This window comes from Anomaloglossus baeobatrachus, chromosome 5 (assembly GCF_048569485.1).
Source record: "Anomaloglossus baeobatrachus isolate aAnoBae1 chromosome 5, aAnoBae1.hap1, whole genome shotgun sequence".
NCBI classification, from domain to species: Eukaryota; Metazoa; Chordata; class Amphibia; order Anura; family Aromobatidae; genus Anomaloglossus; species Anomaloglossus baeobatrachus.
This window is the reverse complement of record NC_134357.1, coordinates 570462495-570482843: the sequence shown is the minus strand read 5'-3', so window position 1 is coordinate 570482843 and position 20349 is coordinate 570462495. Positions and strand designations below refer to the sequence as shown.

At 45.2% G+C, this 20349-nt stretch overlaps 1 protein-coding gene across 1 annotated transcript in view; it reads right to left on the bottom strand.

Moving 5' to 3' along the window:
* LOC142313060 (uncharacterized) overlaps window positions 1–15054 on the bottom strand; it is an 80490-nt gene extending 65436 nt beyond the window's left edge. The window contains 4 exon segments of the mRNA XM_075352044.1: window positions 3313–4555; window positions 13858–13948; window positions 14147–14244; window positions 14328–15054. Coding sequence (XP_075208159.1) covers window positions 3313–4555; window positions 13858–13948; window positions 14147–14244; window positions 14328–14460 — 1565 coding nt within the window. The 5' untranslated portion in view covers window positions 14461–15054.
* Window positions 15055–20349: the final 5295 nt, after the last annotated feature.

Below are 20349 nucleotides of genomic sequence, written 5' to 3'. Positions count from 1 at the left end.
ACGTTCTCATTTTTCGGGATCTATGACTCAATGATGGATTATTTTTTGCGTCTCGAGCTGACGTTTTTAACGGTACCATTTTTACGCAGATGCTATGTTTTGATCGCCTGTTATTGCATTTTGCACAAAAGTTGTGACAAAAAGTCATTTTGGCATTTGGATTTTTTTGCTGCTACGCCATTTACTGATCAGATTAATTGATTTATATTTTGATAGATCGGGCGTTTCTGAACGCGGCGATACCAAATGTCTGTATATTTTTTATTTTTTTAACCCTTTAATTTTCAATGAGGCAAAAGGGGGGGTGATTTGAACTTTTAGGGGCTTTTTTAATTTTTTAAACCTTTTTTTTTTACTTTTATGTTACTAGTCGCCCTAGGGGGCTATATCGATCAACAATCCGATCGCTCTGCCCTATCTGCTAATCACAGCTACACAGCTGTAAACAGAGAAAAAGGAGCCAGCACGACCTGAAATTGGCATGCATCATATAAAAAGTGAAAATTCACAGATTTATTCCAACTGTACTATAATAAAAAAAATGAGATTTTTAGCAAATAATTGATCAATTCTTTGAGCCACCCCTGCCAACGTCACGGCAAATCTCAATAGGGGGGTCCTAACCTATATTACGTATTTCATGTGCCATGCGGCCTCCTAGATAAAGTTAAAAGCAGAACCATAATGGAGCACACATACCTGTAACCTGTATATAGCCGCTTCCATGTTGCAAAAAAGGCAATTGTGGATAGAGACCAGCCCAGGTCCCAGCATGTGGAGCAAGCTCTACACATACCAGGACTATATCAGAACTGACCTTCCCAGTGCCAGACAGCAACCATTGATAAAGGCGGACCAGATCCAAGAATGGTGCTTAATTAGCATTGTCTGTGGAAAGGGGTGAGGTAACTGAATCTGAACAGCTACCAACAGGAGGAATACATTGCAAACCAAAATCAGGCGTGCATGGTATGGTGATGGTCAGTCACCAGAATTGTAGCATAACTACAGTCATAACAGAGAAAACCACCATGCTATGCACGCCTGATCTTGGTTTGCAATATATTCCCCCTGTTGGTAGCTGTACACATTCAGTTGCCTCACCCTTTCCACAGGCATTGCTAATTAAGCACCATACTTGGATCTGGTCCGCCTTTATCAATGGTTGCTGCCTCTTTCGCAACATAGAAGCGGTTATATATACAGGTTATAGGTATGTGTGCTCCATTATGGTTCTGCTTTTAACTTTATCTAGGAGGCTGCATGGCACATGAAATAAAGAATATAGAGTAGGACCCCCCTATTGAGATTTGCCGTGACGTTTGCAGGGGTGGCTCAAAGAATTGATCAATTATTTGCTAAAAATCTCATTTATATTACAGTACAGTTGGAATAAATCTGTGAATTTGCACTTTTTATATGATGCATGCCATTTTCAGATCGTGCTGGCTCCCCTCTCTCACAGCTGTAAACAGCAGATACGCTCTCTTTCTGCTTCACTGGGCTGCGGGCCGAGTGAAACTGAAAGTAATTCATGGCAGGTACAGGAGTCATCACATGACCCTGTGCTACCATGACAACTACCGGAAGTCACGTGATCACGTCACGTGACTTCCGGTATCAGGCGGTAAGTAAACGTTTACCGCGATGGCGATTATAATGGCGCTGTCACAGGGGTTAAACGGCACAAGCAGATAACGATTCTGCTCGTGCCTAGCAGGCACACATCTCAGCTGTGAAAATCAGCTGAGATGTGCGCCGATCGCGGCATGCTGCCGGAGGCAGACCGCGGGCAGTAACATTATGACCGCTAGGACGTAATATTACTGCCCGCGGTCGTTAAGGGGTTAATCATGGGCCCAGTACTGACAACAAACAAAGTAGAGTCCTATTCCATTATTCCTAACTTGGCTGTGTGGGTAATCTCTGAAAGCAGGCTATGTAGGGCCATTTTTGAGAATTGTTGGTCTGTGTAGGAACTGTTACTTCCTTCATTTACTTGCTATGTAACCATAAATGCTATGGTGACAGAACCCATTTAAGTAATTTCTCTATCCACATTTGTTTGCAGGGAAATTGTCCCACACTTACCCCCATTTTGCTTCCTTTTGCAGTGCCTTAGCCTTTACTATGACCATTTTACAGCACACAAGTTCAAGTCTCCAGTGACTTGCATGGAGTTAGACATCAAGGGTCAAGTTTGGGTCAAATTCGGTTCTCGACAGGAAAAAAAAAAAAAGTCCTGGCCAAAAGCGAGCACAGATGCTAATCCGTCGATGGACAAAACAGACTACTGCAGTTCCCAACACATACGGTATAGATTGAGAACTGCTAGTTAAGTGCTCTAAAAAGTTTTGAAGTTTGTTGAAGTATGAAAATAAATACCAAATCCGTAAATTAAAACAAACCAGGCTTGATTCATAGGTTTAACTGTATATTTGTACTTGCCTGGGAGATGAAAAAGGGAACTAAGATGGTGATCAAATGGAGGCTAAAGTAGGGCTAGAGTAGCGGTGTGTTGATGCTTCAAGCATACGGCACTGAGGGCTTGATAGAAGCTGTACATGGGGTTCAGACCACTGCTTGCTTCCGAAGATGCTGAAGAACGCTCTCCGTATGGCTAATGATCCTGTTGCACAGTGTGCACGGAGAGCGGCTGTGATTGCCGCAGGTAACTAAGATCCCTGGGAACCCTGATGAAGGAGGCACATTAGCCTTCAAAACGCTTTGAAACCTTTGTGCCCTTACAGGCTCCCATTACCTGTATAGAGCCAGTGACGTAACACAGTCTCTTTCCACATGAGCGCCTGGTAACTACCGATGCCACCGGCCAGGGATCTTCTTTCTTCTTTTATTTAGGTCTTCAGTCAACAGCAGCAGAAGTGGTGGTGGTGGTACAGGTTAAAATATCTGCAGCAGTGACCACTCTTCACGTTGGAATGAGGCAGAGGAGAGCGGTGAGGTCAGATTGCATTTCTACTCACTGATTAGTGCGATCGCATGTCAGTTTTAAGGCTGCTGCTGATTACTTAAATTCAGAACATGAAGGTGGCTTCACCCCTTTTATGAATAACAAGTCTTAATTTCTGATAAACAAAAATTAAATTTTCAAATAAAACATTTTTTACATTCTGGATATGAAAATTGCTTTTCACCTATGTGAGCTCTTTAATGATTAACAACAGTTGTTTTAAAATAAAAGCATTTCCCCATAATCTCAACATAGATATAGCTTCTTGCCTATTTTTTTGATGTTTAACCAAATACAGTTTACACACAAAACTTTTCTGAACGTCTGAACATGAAAATGGCTACTCCCCAGTGTGAGTGCTGTGATGTTTAACAAGAGTTGATTTATCTACAAAACATTTCTCACATTCTGAGCATGAAAATGGCCTCTCAATTGTGTGAGTTTTTAGATGTTTAAGAAAATTTGATTTGCGATTAAAATCTTTCCCACACTCTGAACATGAAAATGGCCTCTCCCCTGTGTGAGTTATCTGATGTCTAACAAGAGTTGATTTAGCATTAAAACATTTCTCACATTCTGAGCATGAAAACGGCCTCACATCAGTATGAATTCTCTGATGTTTACGAAAATTTGATTTCTGATTAAAATATTTCCCACACTCTGAACATGAAAATGGCTTCTCCCCTGTGTGAGTTATCTGATGTCTAACAAGAGTTGATTTATCTTTAAAACATTTCTCACATTCTGAGCATGAAAATGGCCTCTCATCTGTGTGAATTCTCTGATGTTTACGAAAATTTGATTTCTGATTAAAATATTTCCCACACTCTGAACATGAAAATGGCTTCTCCCCTGTGTGAAGTCTCAGATGTTTAAGAAAATTTGACTTGTGATTAAAATCTTTCCCACACTCTGAACACGAATATGGCTTCTCCCCTGTGTGAGTTCTCTGATGTTTAACAAGAGTTGATTTATCTGCAAAACATTTCCCACATTCTGAACATGAAAATGGTTTCACACTTGTGTGAGTTCTCTGATGTATAACAAAAGATGATTTCTTTCTAAAACATTTCCCACATTCTGAACATGAAAATGGCTTCTCTCCTGTGTGACTTCTCTGATGGATAATAAGTTCGTATTTATGGTTAAAATGGTTTCCACAATCTAAACATGTAAATGGCTTCTCACCTGTGTGAGTTGTCTCATGTCTAAGAAGTTTAGATTTTTCTGCAAAACATTTCCCACATTCTGAACATGGATATGGCTTCTCCCCTGTGTGACTTCTCTTATGTACAATAAGTCTTGATTGACCAATAAAATGTTTCCCACATTCTGAACATGAAAATGTCTTCTTTCCTTTGGTAGTTTTAACATCTCTTTTATTACTCTTATTTTCTGTATTAGTCTGTGGTGAATGAGAGGATAGAACCTGTTTTATTGGATCAGATGGTAGATCTTTGTTTTGAAGCACTGAGGATACAGCTGGGATAACGCTGTGTTCTTTATATGTTTCTTGTGGTACACCAAGATTATATGATTGAAAGTCTGCTTTTCGAAGTCTCTTTGATCTCCTAATACAGTCACCTGCAAACAATAACACTGTTATTACTTTTTCAATAATCTAAAAGCTTGGAAAAAATTTTTTTTAACTATATAAAATATCCATTAAAATTAAGTGATGTTGCAACATTCGAATATTCACTAAGGTATTTGTGACAAAACAGTTCACATTCTAATCGAAGACTACAAAGCAAGGACCACTAGATAATGATATCAGGCCAACAAGATCGGCTCTAGCAGTTTTCCAATTCAGTGTTGAATTCAGCATCTTCCTAGGTTCATGTCTCAGAGCGTCGATCACAACTATTTTGTGGTAAGAGGCTCACTGGAGAATCATTAATGAGATTGTCTGTCAGTAGTATTAGAACAAAGCTCCTTAGGTCGCTCGCTATCAGCAGCAGACCCAGAATTTCTCACCCTCATGAGAAATTTTGTACCTGCCGCTGACCGGGAGTGACATATGAAGTTTTGATTTGAGAATGAGACTCCATAGGAATTTATGGGTGCCGTGGGACATTACACCATTGAATTACGTCAGAACAGTAAGGATTTCTGTTTAAATAAGAAATTGGTGAACAAGGGAGTCTTTATTCAAATTACTTTTTTTTGCTGTGTATGTGTTTTTTAACTGTTCACTTACAGAGTTAGTAATGAGGGTGTCTGATAGAAGCTTATACATTACTAAACCCTGGGCTTTATGCCAGCTGTCAATTCACAGCTGACATCAACCCCAATGGTATTTCCCAGATTGCCACCCCCCCGAAACCCCCCACCCACCAGGGCAATCAGGAAGAGCTGGGCAAAGCATCAGAATTGGTGCATCTAATGTATGTACTACTTCTTGGGTGACTGTGGACTGAAATATTAGGCTGGGAAGGGCCAAATAATCATGGTCCTTCCTAGACTGATAATACCAGCTCCAGCTGCCTGTTTACTTTGGCTGGTTATCAAAAATAGAAGGCACCCCACACCCTTTTTTTAATTATTTAATTAAATAATAAAAAAACCTGTGTGGTGTTCCCTTTATTTTTGATAGCCAGCCAAGGTAAAGCAGACAGCTGAGACCTGCAACCAACAGCTGTTTGCTCTACCTGCACTTGTTATGAAAAATAGTGGGGACCCTCACCCCACGTTATGTTTTTTTTTAATTTGATAGATTTTTATTGCATTTCAAAACTTCCATATAATAAACATAACAACAAATTGTGAGGGTAGTCCTCACACAAACCCCCACCCTCTTTTGGTGACATATTGCAAAATAGACTCCCATTTCTACTCTCCAATTTCTCCCAAATCCTCCACCCATTCGCATATGCCCTAATTGGATGCCTCCCAACAGACATGGACAGGAGTCCATCGTTATACAGCCTGCCGTTCCTCTCTGCGTCCCTAGTATGTTGATTACACTGTCCGGTTGTATAACAATTCGCATTATTCTGTTCTGCGACTCAAATGCATGACTGCAAGAACTTGTAAGACATACTATGTCCCAGTGGGTAATACTTTAGCAGTCCTTCAAAAGGTCTTAAATATATTCCCTTCCACCACTTGGGAGAGGTACCAGATACCAATTCTCTTCCATTGCCCAAATTCCTTAAGGGATAAGAATTCCGGAATGTTGGGATTATCCCATATGGGGGTATATCTAGTGAATCCCGTTACCTGTCTCACCTGTTTGATCCTACCCCATACTTTATCTATCAGCTGTATAGTAGAATATGATGCGGCGTGTGGATGAAACTTTCCTGCCTCCAGACTAACCAACGGAGGGCCTTTTCCGACCATATATCGTAAAATTTCTCCCGCCAAGGTCTCCACGCCCACCATCAGGGCCGGCTCCAGGTTTTTGTGGGCCCCGGGTGGAAGAGTCCCAGTGGGCCCCATAAACACGCAGACACACACACATATACATACACGCACATATACATATTTAAAGACAAACTCACAAAAATACATATAAAAACAGACAAATCTATACAGTCATATACACTGACATACATAGATACACATCATACATGCATACATACAGAGACACACACTGCTATGCTGCATACATACATATATATAATCAGACACACACATACTGCTCTGCTAGATACATACAGACACACACACTGCTCTGCTGCAGACATACATACATACAGACACACACATACTGCTCTGCTGAATACATACATATAGACAGACACACACACACACTGCTCTGCTGCATACATACACACACATACTGCTGCATACATACATGCATACACGCATACTGCTTAGCATGCATACAGACATGCATACTGCTCTGCTGCATACATACATGCATACATACAGACAGACACGCATACTGCTCTGCATGCATACATGCATACTGCTTAGCATGCATACAGACACGTATACTGCTCTGCTGCATACATACAGACACGCATACTGCTCTGCTGCATACATACATACAGACACGCATACTGCTCTGCTGCATACATACATGCATACATACAGACACGCATACTGCTCTGCTGCATACATACATGCATACATACAGACACGCATACTGCTCTGCTGCATACATACATGCATACACGCATACTGGTTAGCATGCATACAGACACGTATACTGCTCTGCTGCATACATACAGACACGCATACTGCTCTGCTGCATACATACATACATGCATACATACAGACACGCATACTGCTCTGCTGCATACATACAGACACGCATACTGCTCTGCTGCATACATACATGCATACACGCATACTGCTTAGCATGCATACAGACACGCATACTGCTCTGCTGCATACATACATGCATACAGACACGCATACTGCTCTGCATGCATACAGACACGCATACTGCTCTGCATGCATACATACAGACACGCATACTGCTCTGCTGCATACATACATACAGACATGCATACTGCTTAGCATGCATACAGACACGCATACTGCTCTGAATGCATACATACAGACACGCATACTGCTCTGCATGCATACATACATGCATACACGCATACTGCTTAGCATGCATACATAGACACGCATACTGCTCTGCTGCATACATACATGCATACATACAGACACGCATACTGCTTAGCATGCATACAGACACGCATACTGCTCTGCATGCATACATACATGCATACAGACACGCATACTGCTCTGCATGCATACAGACACGCATACTGCTCTGCATGCATACATACAGACACGCATACTGCTTAGCATGCATACAGACACGCATACTGCTCTGCATGCATACATACATGCATACAGACAGACACGCATATTGCTCTGCTGCATATATATATATATATATATATATACATACATACAGACACACACACACACTGCTCTGCTGCATATATACATACATATAGACACGCATACTGCTCTGCTGCATATATACATACATACAGACACACACTGCTCTGCTGCATATATACATACATACATACATACATAGACACGCATACTGCTCTGCTGCATGCATACATACATATAAACACACACCTTGCTCTGCGGGGCCCACACACGCACGAGGGGACAGGGAGGGGCGGGGAGGGAGTGATGTCCCACATACTGATCAGGTCACGGTGCAGATGGGGCCCACACAGCGCTGGAGGGAAGCGATGTGCTGGGGGTCGCTGGCTGGCACTGTGACTCCTTCATCTGTGCAACCGAGCAGGACGCCGGGCGGTAGCTCCGCCCACAGATGATGCTCAATGCAGGAGAACATAGTGAACGCTGTGGTCTGCGGGCCTTAAAGGGCCGGCAGCCACAGTTTCCACTGCCAAAGGACTGCTGTCCCCGGAACTCGGCCCGGGGGCAGCAGAACTGACGAGGCCGAGTGGGCCCCCCCAGCTCTCCAGGGCCCCGGCATTTGCCCGGGTATGCCGCGTGCTGACGCCGGCCCTGCCCACCATACTAAACTCCACCATGTGTTGGCTTTGGGCAGCTAAGTAATAACACCAAGGTTTAGGTAAAGTCCCCCTTCGTCCTTCGGCCTCTGTAAATAACTTCATCCGTGGGCGCTTTTTTCCCCAGATTAAGCTCGGCAAATGGAGTTTAATTTTATAGAACCTGTTCTGCAGTAGCCACACCGGGGCGTTATGGACACATATAGCTGCTGGGGCATTAGTATCATTTTAATTAAATTGACTCTCCCCATCACCGTAAGGTATAGTTTAGACCAGGCAAAAAATTTTTGTTCGAATGTAAGTAAAAGGGGGGCGAGATTAAGACGCTCATACTGCGTCAGTTTAGTGGAAATCATAATTCCCAGATATATGAACTCTAACACCACTTGTATCGGGGCGCAAGTCACCACCGTATTGGAGGGTGTTTCCTTCAGAGGCATCAATACCGATTTGTCCCAATTTATAGTAAGTCCTGATATCTTTCGAAAACTAAGTATGACCCGCATTACCTTTTCCAAGAAACCCCCTGCATCTCCTAAAAACAATAGTAGGTCATCCGCATACAAGGCCACTTTCTCCTCCACACTCCCATATCGATATCCCACTATATCCGGATCCCACCGCATCACCGCTGCTAGTGATTCGATAATGATGGCAAACAACAGGGGGGACAATGGGCACCCCTGCATTGTGCCAAAGAAAATCTGTCTGACATGCTGCCATTCGCCCTAATACTTGTCTTAGGAGCAGAGTACAGCAGCTGCACCCACCTAATATACACTTCCCTAAACCCCATCGACCACATTGTAGCCCATAAATACCCCTACTCTACACTGTCAAAGGCTTTGGCAGCATCTAAGGAAAGAATCACCTGCTGCCCCTTATTTTCAGCCGGTATCTGCATATTTAGGTACAGTGTCCTGAGGTTGGTTGCCGAGGATTTGTTGAGCATAAACCCTGCCTGATCCGTGTATATTAGAGATGCCACATTGTGTTTTTACACATTTTTTAATTTATTTTTGTTCACGGCAGGAAACAGGTATCTTCCCCATGCCGAAAAGCTTAGTGATTGGCTGTATTGCAGCCTTTCAACAAACTTTATTCAGCATCTGAACTCGGACACTAGTCTGTGTTCGAGCCCCAGATAGTAGGTATCCTGTATGAACCCTCAACTTTACAGTTCAGGTTTGCTCATTCCTATTTTTTAATGCTTTTAGTGCTTCACAGGGATTATTTAACCCTTTATCAGATAGTAGTTGGGGCCAATATACAATTCCTTATTCAAAAATACCCCAAAATTAATAAAAAATCCTTTTATTTATATTTGCTAAAAATTCACCCATAGACAAATACATACAATTATATTAGTATCATAATTAAGTATTGGTATACATATCAAAACTGATATAATGATCAGACGATTAATTATATACTTAAACCCTCAAAAATTATTAATATCACTGCTCCCATTTACCCCCAATTGTACCTAGATTAACCAAACAGATCCTGCTTCACAGGGAATAAAACAAAGTGGAAACAATAAATGAAAAATTTGTTATTTTCCCAAAAACTGTTACTTTAGCGCCAAATCTTTTACTTTTACTAAAGCAACAGAAGATAATGGACCACACAATTTGTTGTGCAATTCCTCCTTAGTAATGATGGGCAGAATCGCAGATAACCGGGATCAGCGGCTCTAACTGGATTTAAAAACAAACAAAAAAAAAATATAGAAGGGATAGGGGGATTGGAGCAAGAGCACTATACTTACCAAGGCTCCGACGCAGCTGTAACTGCTTAAAAGCCACTCATTCTACTTCTGTGGCCGCTCATTATCCTCATACATATTTACTGTTTTCCCCGCCCACCGGCAGTCCTGGCGTCTGTAATTGGTTCCAGTCAGATGCGCCCCCAGGCTGAGTGACAGTGTGTTTGGCTGCTTGAAATCACATAACTTGTCTGCGGGTCTATGTCATGGTGTAAAAATAAATAAACAAATAGTTGTAAAGTCCCCCATCTATTGAAACCAGCAAGGATAAAGAATAAGGCTATTTTGATACCCAGCCATGATAAAGTCCGACAGTTGGGGCTGGTATTCTCAGGCTGGGGAGACCCATACTTATTGGGCCCCCACCTAGCCAAAAAATAGCAGCCTGCAGCTGCCCAGGATTGTCAAATTAATTAGATGTGACAATTACGAACTTTACCCGGCTCATCGCAATCACCCTTTTGCGGTGGCAATCGGGGTAATAAGGGATTAATAACAGCCCACAGCTGCCACTAAGCCCTATATTAGTAATAGGGAGGGTCTATGAGACCGGAAGAAGAATGAGCGGCCTGCAAGCAGTTACACCAGCACTCGACTTTGTTTCAAACCACACTGATCCGGACTTTACAGACCATGTCCACCCATCACTACTCAGAAGGAAAAAGTAGACTTTGCTGAAATGTTGCAGAATAGAACAAAGAACCCTCCCAATTTACAAACTACACCCCTCAAAGAGTTTATCTAAGGGTGCAGTGATCATATTGACACCACAGGTGTGCAACAAAATGTTATACAATTGAACTGTGAAGAAAAAATAATTACCGTATTTTTCGGATTATAGAATGCACTTTCCTCCCGAAAATTTGGGAGGAAAATGAGGGGTACATCTTAAAATCCGAATATAGCTTACCGGGAGGAGGAGAATTGGCGGGGGGGGCTGTCTGTGCGGCTTTTCTTGGGAAGCAGAATAAACAAATCAACAGCAGATCAAGAATTTGTTTTATTTTTTATGCCATTCGTAGTGCGGTTTAGTGGTTAGATGGCTTTATTCTTCAAGTTAGGGGAATTAGAGAGATACCAGACTTATCAAGTTTAAGTTTCGCTACTGTTACACAATAAAAAAACCCCTCTTTATTTTTACAAAAAAGTTTTCCATCACTATATTGTGAAGCTATCATTTTTCTATATATCTGCTGACAATGTCATTTGAGGACTTGATTTTTTGCGGGATGAGTTGAAGTTTTCATTGATATTTTCAGGCACATCATTTTTGATCGCTTTTTATTCAGATTTTTCAGAGACAGGATGAACAAAAGCCAACAGTTCAGGCATTTTTTATGCCACTTCGTGTTTGGGATAAGTGATAAGACGGCTTCTATCCTCGGATCAGTACTATTTTAGCGATACCACATTTATGGGGGATTTGTTTATGTTTTGCCTCCTTCACACAATAAAAACAATTTTATAGTAAAAAAAAATGATTTGATGAACTTGTTTAGATTTATTTTTTGAGGGATGAAATAACCTTTTTAGGGATATCATAATTGTATATATATATTTGATTTTTTGATCATGTGCTCCTCTATGGGGCTACAACTTGTATTAGTCTGATCGCTGGTATAATATACTACAATGCACATAAATTGCAATACATTACACCTGTCAGTGCAGCACTGGCAGAACAACTATGAGATCATGCTCATGGCATGGTCTAACAGGACACAGTAGCTGATAGATTAGGAGGTGATTATTTGACCTCCTGCTGTCATGGCAATCATTGGGCCTCAACGAGACATAGTAAGGGTGCCTATGAGGTAGGAGAGGGAGCCCGCTCTCTCTCCTAACCTCCTAAATGCTGCATTCGATATGGATCATGGTATTTAGAGGGATAAACAGTCGAGGCGGTGCGGGCACCAGATCTGGCTGTTACAGCAGGAGCTCAGCTATCTCTTAAACCGAGCTCTCAGCGGTGATCGTGCTGGATCCTGTCCTGAACCCACATATCCGTCGGGATGTACAATTGTGTCCATTTGTGGCACTGTACTGTAATGTAAGATATAATGTGTCGGAAAGGAGTTAAAGTGAACCCATTGCCAGGAAAATACAGTCCAATCTGCAGACACCATATTATAGAGCTGAGTAGACTGATGTATAGCATTTTAAAAAGAAAGGGTGTAAATACTTATGCAACGACATGATTTTAGATCTTTTTTCACTCAAAAAGATTTCAGATTGTTTCTCAGTTGAATTGTACAGATTATGGGTGACATTAAAGATGGAAAAAGGTCTGAAATTATTCTTCTTGGTAGGATTATTGTTACACGACAAAACCTGGTATTTTATCAAAGGTGGGAAGACTTTTTAGATCCACTAAATTGTGCTTTTTCAATGTTCATTCCATATCTACATAAGAAAGGATACTCATTCCACTATAAACTGCACATTGCCCATGTGACACCCCAGTGGTCTGGGAGCCACAATGGCGTTGCCCTCCTCACAAGGGGTGATGCTATACCTTAAAGCAAAGAAGGGGTCTCCCAGGTTAGGTACACCAACATTCAACACTTCCTAACTCCTGGCCAGTAGGGGGAGCTCAAGAACCCGTTTTGAGGGGAGCTTCCATATGCATTCTGGCCTGGAGGAGGGGTTACACACACAAACACACACACAAAGTGAGATACTTGAGACCAAGAAAGGAGAGGAGTAAGATGGTCGCTGAAAGAGACCTGTGACATATACCCCTTCAGGAGCAGTAATAAGCAGGACACCGGGTTCCTAGGCTGTATGGGTGCTAAAGCCCCATCATTGAAGCCCGGAGGGCAGGAGATTGCAAGTCCCCTGGCCCAAAAGGAACACCCAAAAGGTTAAGCAGCAAAGGAGAGATCGGAGCCGCAACCTAGGGAAGCGCTACCCGGAAAGGCTCGCGCTGCCCGTTATTCGGGTAAGGAAGATTAACAACACAAGGAAGAAGGTCACTGTACAGCTCCAAGCCACAGAGACCCGCCCACTTTAGCGCAACAAGAAAGGCCTCCAATCCACTTAGGTTGGAGGCCTTTCTCCATTGCTTCCAGGCTGACCGGACCTCCATTACCTGCTGGAACAGACTCCCGAGCTTGTAGTAACAATTGCCAAGTAAAAGGTAAAGGAGACTACGGCCACTGTGCTGTCCAGTTATTACCGGCATCCTCTGTCCTGCACCTCAACGTTAAGTCCCACCATGCCAGCAGCAGAGACTATCATTCCCATCATCCCTGGTGATCCCAGCTCTGCCTGTGGAGAGCTATATCAACTAAGCTGCACCATCATCTTCCCCAGTGGACACCTCCCGCAGCGGCGTCTCGCAACTGGCCGCATACCATAGGTGGCGTCATGAATAACTCAACTCCCCTATAAATATTCCCTCCATCTTTATTGACATCGCCGGGGTCACGGAGCCGGGCCTGGCCGCTGTGACATCCCTCCCTACACCGGCCCGGTAATGAGTAACCCTCACGGCCCTGGTGCGGGCGCGTCACCCGTGTCTAGGATGTATGGGAAACCTCTTACACCTTATTTTTAGGATAAGTTTTGTTCCTTCTTCTTAGTCCCACATTGTAGCAGCTGCTGAATGAGAAGAATCTGTGACTTCTCTGCATTTAGTGGACACTACTCACCTGGGCGGTTATCTGTAGGAATCTCCTCTTTACACCATTCATCACCCCTCACATATGTCTCTGTAGTATTAATATGGGGCAGATCTTCCCCCTGAAACAAATATTGTAAAAGTCACAGACAGATGGAGAAGTCACATTTATTGATCAGTTCTAATCCTGCCATCTCCACCGCTCTCACTACACAAGTATAACACATATAATACTGAAGGCTAAAACAAGGCTGAGCACAAGACCTTCACAGCCGTCTACACATCATAGGGAGATTTCATGGCACCTTCTCTCCATCTACCTGATGATCCTGAGGAACATCGGGATCTTCTTGTTTACAGTCCTGTGGGAGAAGAGGACAGGGACATCTCTCCGGTGTTGTCCTCTTACTGGATAGACCTGGAGGAGACACATACAGGGACTGAATTCATTCCTTACATACAGATAATTATAGGCCGTGTGTATTTAGTCCTATCTATTACCTGGTGATGTGAGGGACTGGGGAACCTCCATCATGACGTCCTTGTACAGATCTTTGTGTCCTTCTAAATACTCCCACTCCTCCATGGAGAAATAGACGGTGACGTCCTGACACCTTATAGGAACCTGACACATACAATGATACCGTCACCCCCGATCCCTTCATAGCGTTACTGTATAATGTCCCAGCATTCCCAGCAGTGTCACCTCTCCAGTCAGCAGCTCAATCATCTTGTAGGTGAGTTCTAGGATCTTCTGGTCATTGATGTCCTCATGTATCGGGGGGTGAGGTGGAGGCCCCGTGATTGGGCTCAGGGGTCTTCCCCATCCCTCAGACACAGGGGCCTGACAGCGCTCACTAGAGGTCTTCTTCACTACTGTGTAATCCTGGTTATGGAGAGACACAGTAAGAAATCTCACTCCAGACATTTCCAGAGTCCTCACCTCTCCAGTTCTGTCCATCTGTTATTCCCATAGATAAGAATGATGTAATGTGACGTCACCAGAATCTCTCACCTCTCCAGTAAGCCGGAAGAGGATCTCTAGGGTGAGGGGTAATATCCTCTCCGCCATCTTGTCCCTGTCCATATCCATCCTTCACGGGGCAATCAGGAGAATTCTCTTCTATAGAGCGATTGTTCTCCCCCAGCATCTAATGTGTATGGAGCCTGAGCCCAGTAATGGGGAATCTCCGCACACCTCCACCTGCAGAGCCGCACACTAGATATATGGCTGCTCTGTGCTTCCAGGACCTGTGGTGATGTCACATGGAGGGGAGGAGTCAGGGGTCACATGACCAGCTCCTCAGTGTATGCACGTTGTGCGGTGTTCTGCGTTACACTTGTTGGGTGTCATGGTTGCGTCGGGCTCCGTTCACACTGCAGAGTCTGGCAAACAGCGTGGGATGACTTAGTTGCACAGCTTGTGTTGGGTGTTGGCTGGTTCTGGTTTCTCTGCTCTCCAGTTCAGCAGGAGTTAACGCCTGTTGGCTTGTGATTGTTTGATGGGAGCTCAGGCTGCTGATCACCACAAGCTGCCCTCATCCTTTATAAGCTTCTGGAGACCGGGGCTCTATGCCGGATATTGCTTTGCTTCCTGGTTCCTGGAGTTATCCTGTATATGGTGCCATGTTATTATTTAATACCCTTTTTGCGTTATTCCCCAGTTCACATACTGTCCCTCCTTTTTGTTTAAGTGCTGTGTGCACAAGATTTTGTTTCCCCCTGTCTGTGATTATTTGTGGGGTTTTGGTGACTGGGTGTCCAGCCTGCTCCCTTTGTGGGGGAAGGTAGTATCAGGGCTTGCACAGGAGACAGGGTTACGAACCTGGTTACCATCAAGTTTACCGTTGAGATAAGGGACAGCGCATGGGCCCCAGTCTTAGGGGTACTTTGCACGTTGCGACATCGCTACTGCGATCTCACCGGGGTATAATCGAAAGTGACGCACATTCGGCGCCGGTAATGACGTCGCAACGTGTAAAGCCTAGGAGAGAAGATGAACGAGCGTGAAACAGTCAAAAATATGTGATCTGTGTCACGTCGGTCATTTCCATAATGTCGCTGCAGCGACAGGTACGATGTTGTTCCTCGTTCCTGCGTCAGCACACATCGCTGTGTATGAAGCCGCAGGAGCGAGGAACATCACCTTACCTGCGTCCCGCCTGCAATGAGGAATGAAGGAGGTGGGCGGGATGTTTATGTCCCGCTCATCTCCGCCCCTCCGCTTCTATTGGCCGTCTGCCGTGTGACGTCGCTGTGACGCCGAACGACCCGCCCCCTTAGGAAGGAGGCGGGTCACCGGCCAGAGCGACGTCGCAGGGCAGGTAAGTGCGTGTGAAGCTGCTGTAGCGATAATGTTCGCTACTGCAGAATCACAAGATATCGCATGTGCGACAGGGGTGGGGACTATCGCGCTCGGCATCACAGCATCGGCTTGCGATGTCGTAGTGTGCAAAGTACCCCTTAGGGTCAGCCTAGCAGCCTCTATTCCATCCGTACTCCCATGTTACACACTTGGGGAAAGTTATGGGATATATCCTCTCCTCAGACACTATGCACATCAGTATTAGCCTAGTGTCCATAGGCAGGGGCGTAACTACCGCGGTCGCAGGGGTCGCGATTGCGACCGGGCCCTTAGGGTTAGGGGCCCGCGCTGCAGATCAGCAGCCGCTCCTGTCAGTGAGAGGAGCTGCGCTGTTCCTGCATTTTCAGTAGAAGCGGCCGGGCAGCATGAGCTCTGCCCCCTCCAGTCTCTGCATGTGATTACTGTACAGTGTGCTGCCCGCCTCTGCAGGAGATATATCAGGTGAGGGCAGCAGTGCAGTCTGACCGGCACATGTTTGTGAGATAGCACTTAGGGTACTTTCACACTTGCGTTGTTTTCCTTCCGTTACAATTCGCCCTTTTTGAAAACAGCGGAATCCGTTAACGGATTCCGCTGTTTCCCATAGACTTGTATGGTTGACGGATTGTACCAAAAGGACCTGCGTTGCTTCCGCTGGGCGACGCTCCGTTGCTTCCGCCCAGCGGGAGGAACGTAGCATGTAACGTTGTTTTGAGCAGCGGAATCCTCTGGATTTCACTGCGCATGCTCCTTTTTTTTTTTTTAAATCACAAACTTTATTTTGGCTCGCGGTGGCCGAACGCTCAGCTGAGCGACCGGCCGCCGGCAAGTGACAGCGCTCATCTGAGCGCCCGCCGGCATGCCCGGGCACCGGCAAGTGACAGCGCTCAGCTGATTACCCGGCGGTCGGCTGCAGGGAGCGATCAGCTGATCACCCGGCGGCCGGCTGCAGGGAGCGATCAGCTGATCACCCGGCAGCTGGCTGCAGGGAGCGATCAGCTGATCACACTGCGGTCGGCTGCAGGGAGCGATCAGCTGATCACCGGTGGCCGGCTGCAGGATGCGATCAGCTGATCACCCGGCGGCCGGCTACTGGGAGCGATAAGCTGATCACCCGGCGGTCGGCTGCAGGGAGCGATCAGCTGATCACCTGGCGGCCGGCTACTGGGAGCGATCAGTTGATCACCCGGCGGCCGGCTGCAGGGAGCGATCAGCTGATCACCCGGCGGCCGGCTGCAGGGAGCGATAAGCTGATCACCCGGCGGCCGGCTACTGGGAGCGATCAGCTGATCGTTCACAATAGTCTGCCGCCGGTAAAACTGTGAAAAAAAAAATCAAAACGGATTCCGTTGTTTTGCAGCATCCGTTGTGCCACTATATGCAACACATCCGTTGCATCCGTCACACAACGCAATGCAACGGATACGGTTCAACGCAAGTGTGAAACTAACCTTACCGATACCGTGCCTCTCCGTCCCAGCAGCGCAGGCATGGCTGTCTATACTCTGCCTCCCTTCCTATCGCTCTGTGCAGACACCGACAGCGTCTGATCGTTTATTTACTGTGCGACCCTGTGGAGAAGGGTGAGCTGTATGGCAGGAAAGTTTATCTGACCTTCTTTAAGTTCTATGTTATCTTACTGTAAACCGTTCACGGTGCTGCTTTGGACACTTTGGGATTTGGGGGAGGGGGGGGATGAGGCTGATAAGGTGATTGGGGTCGCCAGCCCACAGAATCAGGCACAATGTGAGCAGTGGGGAAGTGTTTGCACTGCAGCAGTTTGTTGAAAGCAGCACAGCCAAGTCCTGTATCTAAATACAGCTAAATTACTGTGCACTGCTCAGCTACATACACAGATGACCTTGTGCCCACAGGGCTTATTTCATTCTTTTTTTTTTAATCAATAAAAGCAAGGAAAAATCATCCCAGCAAAGTCTGAGAATCGTGACTCGCTGTGCACACGCTGCTTCTTTTTTCCTTGCAGTTTTTGTTGCTGAAAAAAGAAGCAGCGTGTCGGTTGTTTCTGCATTTTTACCTGCTTTTTCACCATCTGACTTCAATGGGGTCAGTGAAAAATGCAGGAAAAAACACGTGTAATGCCCACGTTGAATTTTTGTGTGTAAGGGCTCATGCGCACGTAACAGCTGAATATTCTGCAGCGATTTGACAGCACGTGTGTGCTTCAAATCGCTGCAGAAACACTGCATAATGGATGCAGTATTTTTGTTAAAAAAAGCCGATTTCATGCGCTCTGGCTGCTGCCCCCACCATAGACAGAGTGGGAGCTGCATCCAGAACGCAGAAATAATTGACATGCTCATTTTATGAACGCACGGCTTTGGGTCAAAATTTTAACAACCTAATCGCTGCGTTCATAAAAGCATTGTGCGCACGTCTCATGCACAATCTTCATAGATTGTGCTGGGGACGCAGGACGCATGCATTTACGCAGCAGTGCAATACGCAGGGTAAATGCATGCTATTACGCAATGTGCGCATGTGCCCTTATATGCTTTTTTTATGTCACTGGGGCTCCCTGCAGCCATTTCCTCATCTCACATCTTTACTGCAGAACATTGCTTCTGGGAAGTCCAGTGATATCACAAGGTGAATCGAGTTCATGCCTGCGGATCACCGGGGTTTCCTGCAGATCCGCCAACATGAACTCAGTTCACCTTGTGATGTCACCAGGGTTTTCTGCACCTAGGCCTCGTGGTCTTTACCGCGGGACCTTGTTGCAGGGAACTCTGGTGACGTAGGTGCCCTGGTCTGTGAGGCAATCCATACCTCAGTAAACCGGGGTCATCATGGTGATGACCCACAGTTGCCATGGCAGCAATCGGGTCCCTGTGATTGCACTACAGGAACCGATCGCCAGGAAGGGGTAAGCGATACCTCTCTCTGCCTTCTGAATGCAGCAATTGCATTGATTGCAGCATTTAGAGGGTTAAACTGCCGAGAGCGGCGCGGATACTGCTCCTGGCAGCGAGAGCCAGGTCCTGCCTTTGAGATCAGGTGACCGCGGGGGTACAGCGCTTGAACCCCCATGATCACCATGACTAAAAAATGCTCAAAAAGAAGTAGGTGAAAAACACGCAAACGCAATAAAAAATGCTCGTTTTTCAGTTGCTTTTTTTCGTTCCAAACATGTGTTTTTATGTGTAGATTTTCTGCACATAAAAACGCAATGTGGGCACATAGCCTAAAGTAGATTTGATGCAGTATGTCCTGGGAGTGTGCTTTATCTTTACAATACATGAGCTGACTTCAGCAACCAATAGTTGGTGGATGGAGTGAGGAGAGCAGGCAGGGTACACGATCACAGACGTACAGATTGTTACCGGGCCCAAAGGTACAGGAGACACGCCAACCCCAGCTCCTACTTCAGCTGGATGTGCGTCTGAGGGCACACATCCAGCTCAAATGCATCACAGCACATAGACCCGCTGGGTCCCTGCATGGCGATACACGCTGCCCGGCAAACAGTGGCTGGCAGCTGACGTCCATACCATGACTGGGGGCAGCGCATGGTAGTACTGTCATGCTCTATAGCACGCACTCCAATGTCAGCTGCAGGCCACTCCGCGCTCGCTACAGAGGACACTGGGAGATGTGGAAGCAGAGGCAAGATGAGTAGAATTTTTTTTAAATTATTTTTATTTTTTTAATTATGCATTAGAGACAGTCCAAGACCATATATACCAGGATGGGGGACATATATACCAGGATGAGGAACATATATATCAGGATGGGAGACATATATATTAGGATGAGCCCAGGATGTGCAACATTTTTACTAGGATTGGCCCAGGATTGGATAAATATATACCAGAATGGGGACGTTGTATACCAGTATGGGGGACATATGTACCAGGATTGGGAACATTACTGCATAATGAAGGGGGGGAAGGGGCAATTAATATGTCTTTATAGGATTTTGAACACTACAGGTGCCTATTCATCTGACAGACGTCCGGAGGGGGCCCAGGTCCAACTTTCGCACCGGGGCCCATTATACTCTAGTTACGCCACTGTCCATAGGCGTTAAACACGACTTGTATCGAGTCTTCTGTATAATTATTTCCTCTTTTTTTCTAGGTATTGTGGTTTTCCTCCATCTTATTTCCCCCATCCAATGTCTTCCCCCTCAGTGTACCTCTCTGCGGATGTCATTTTATC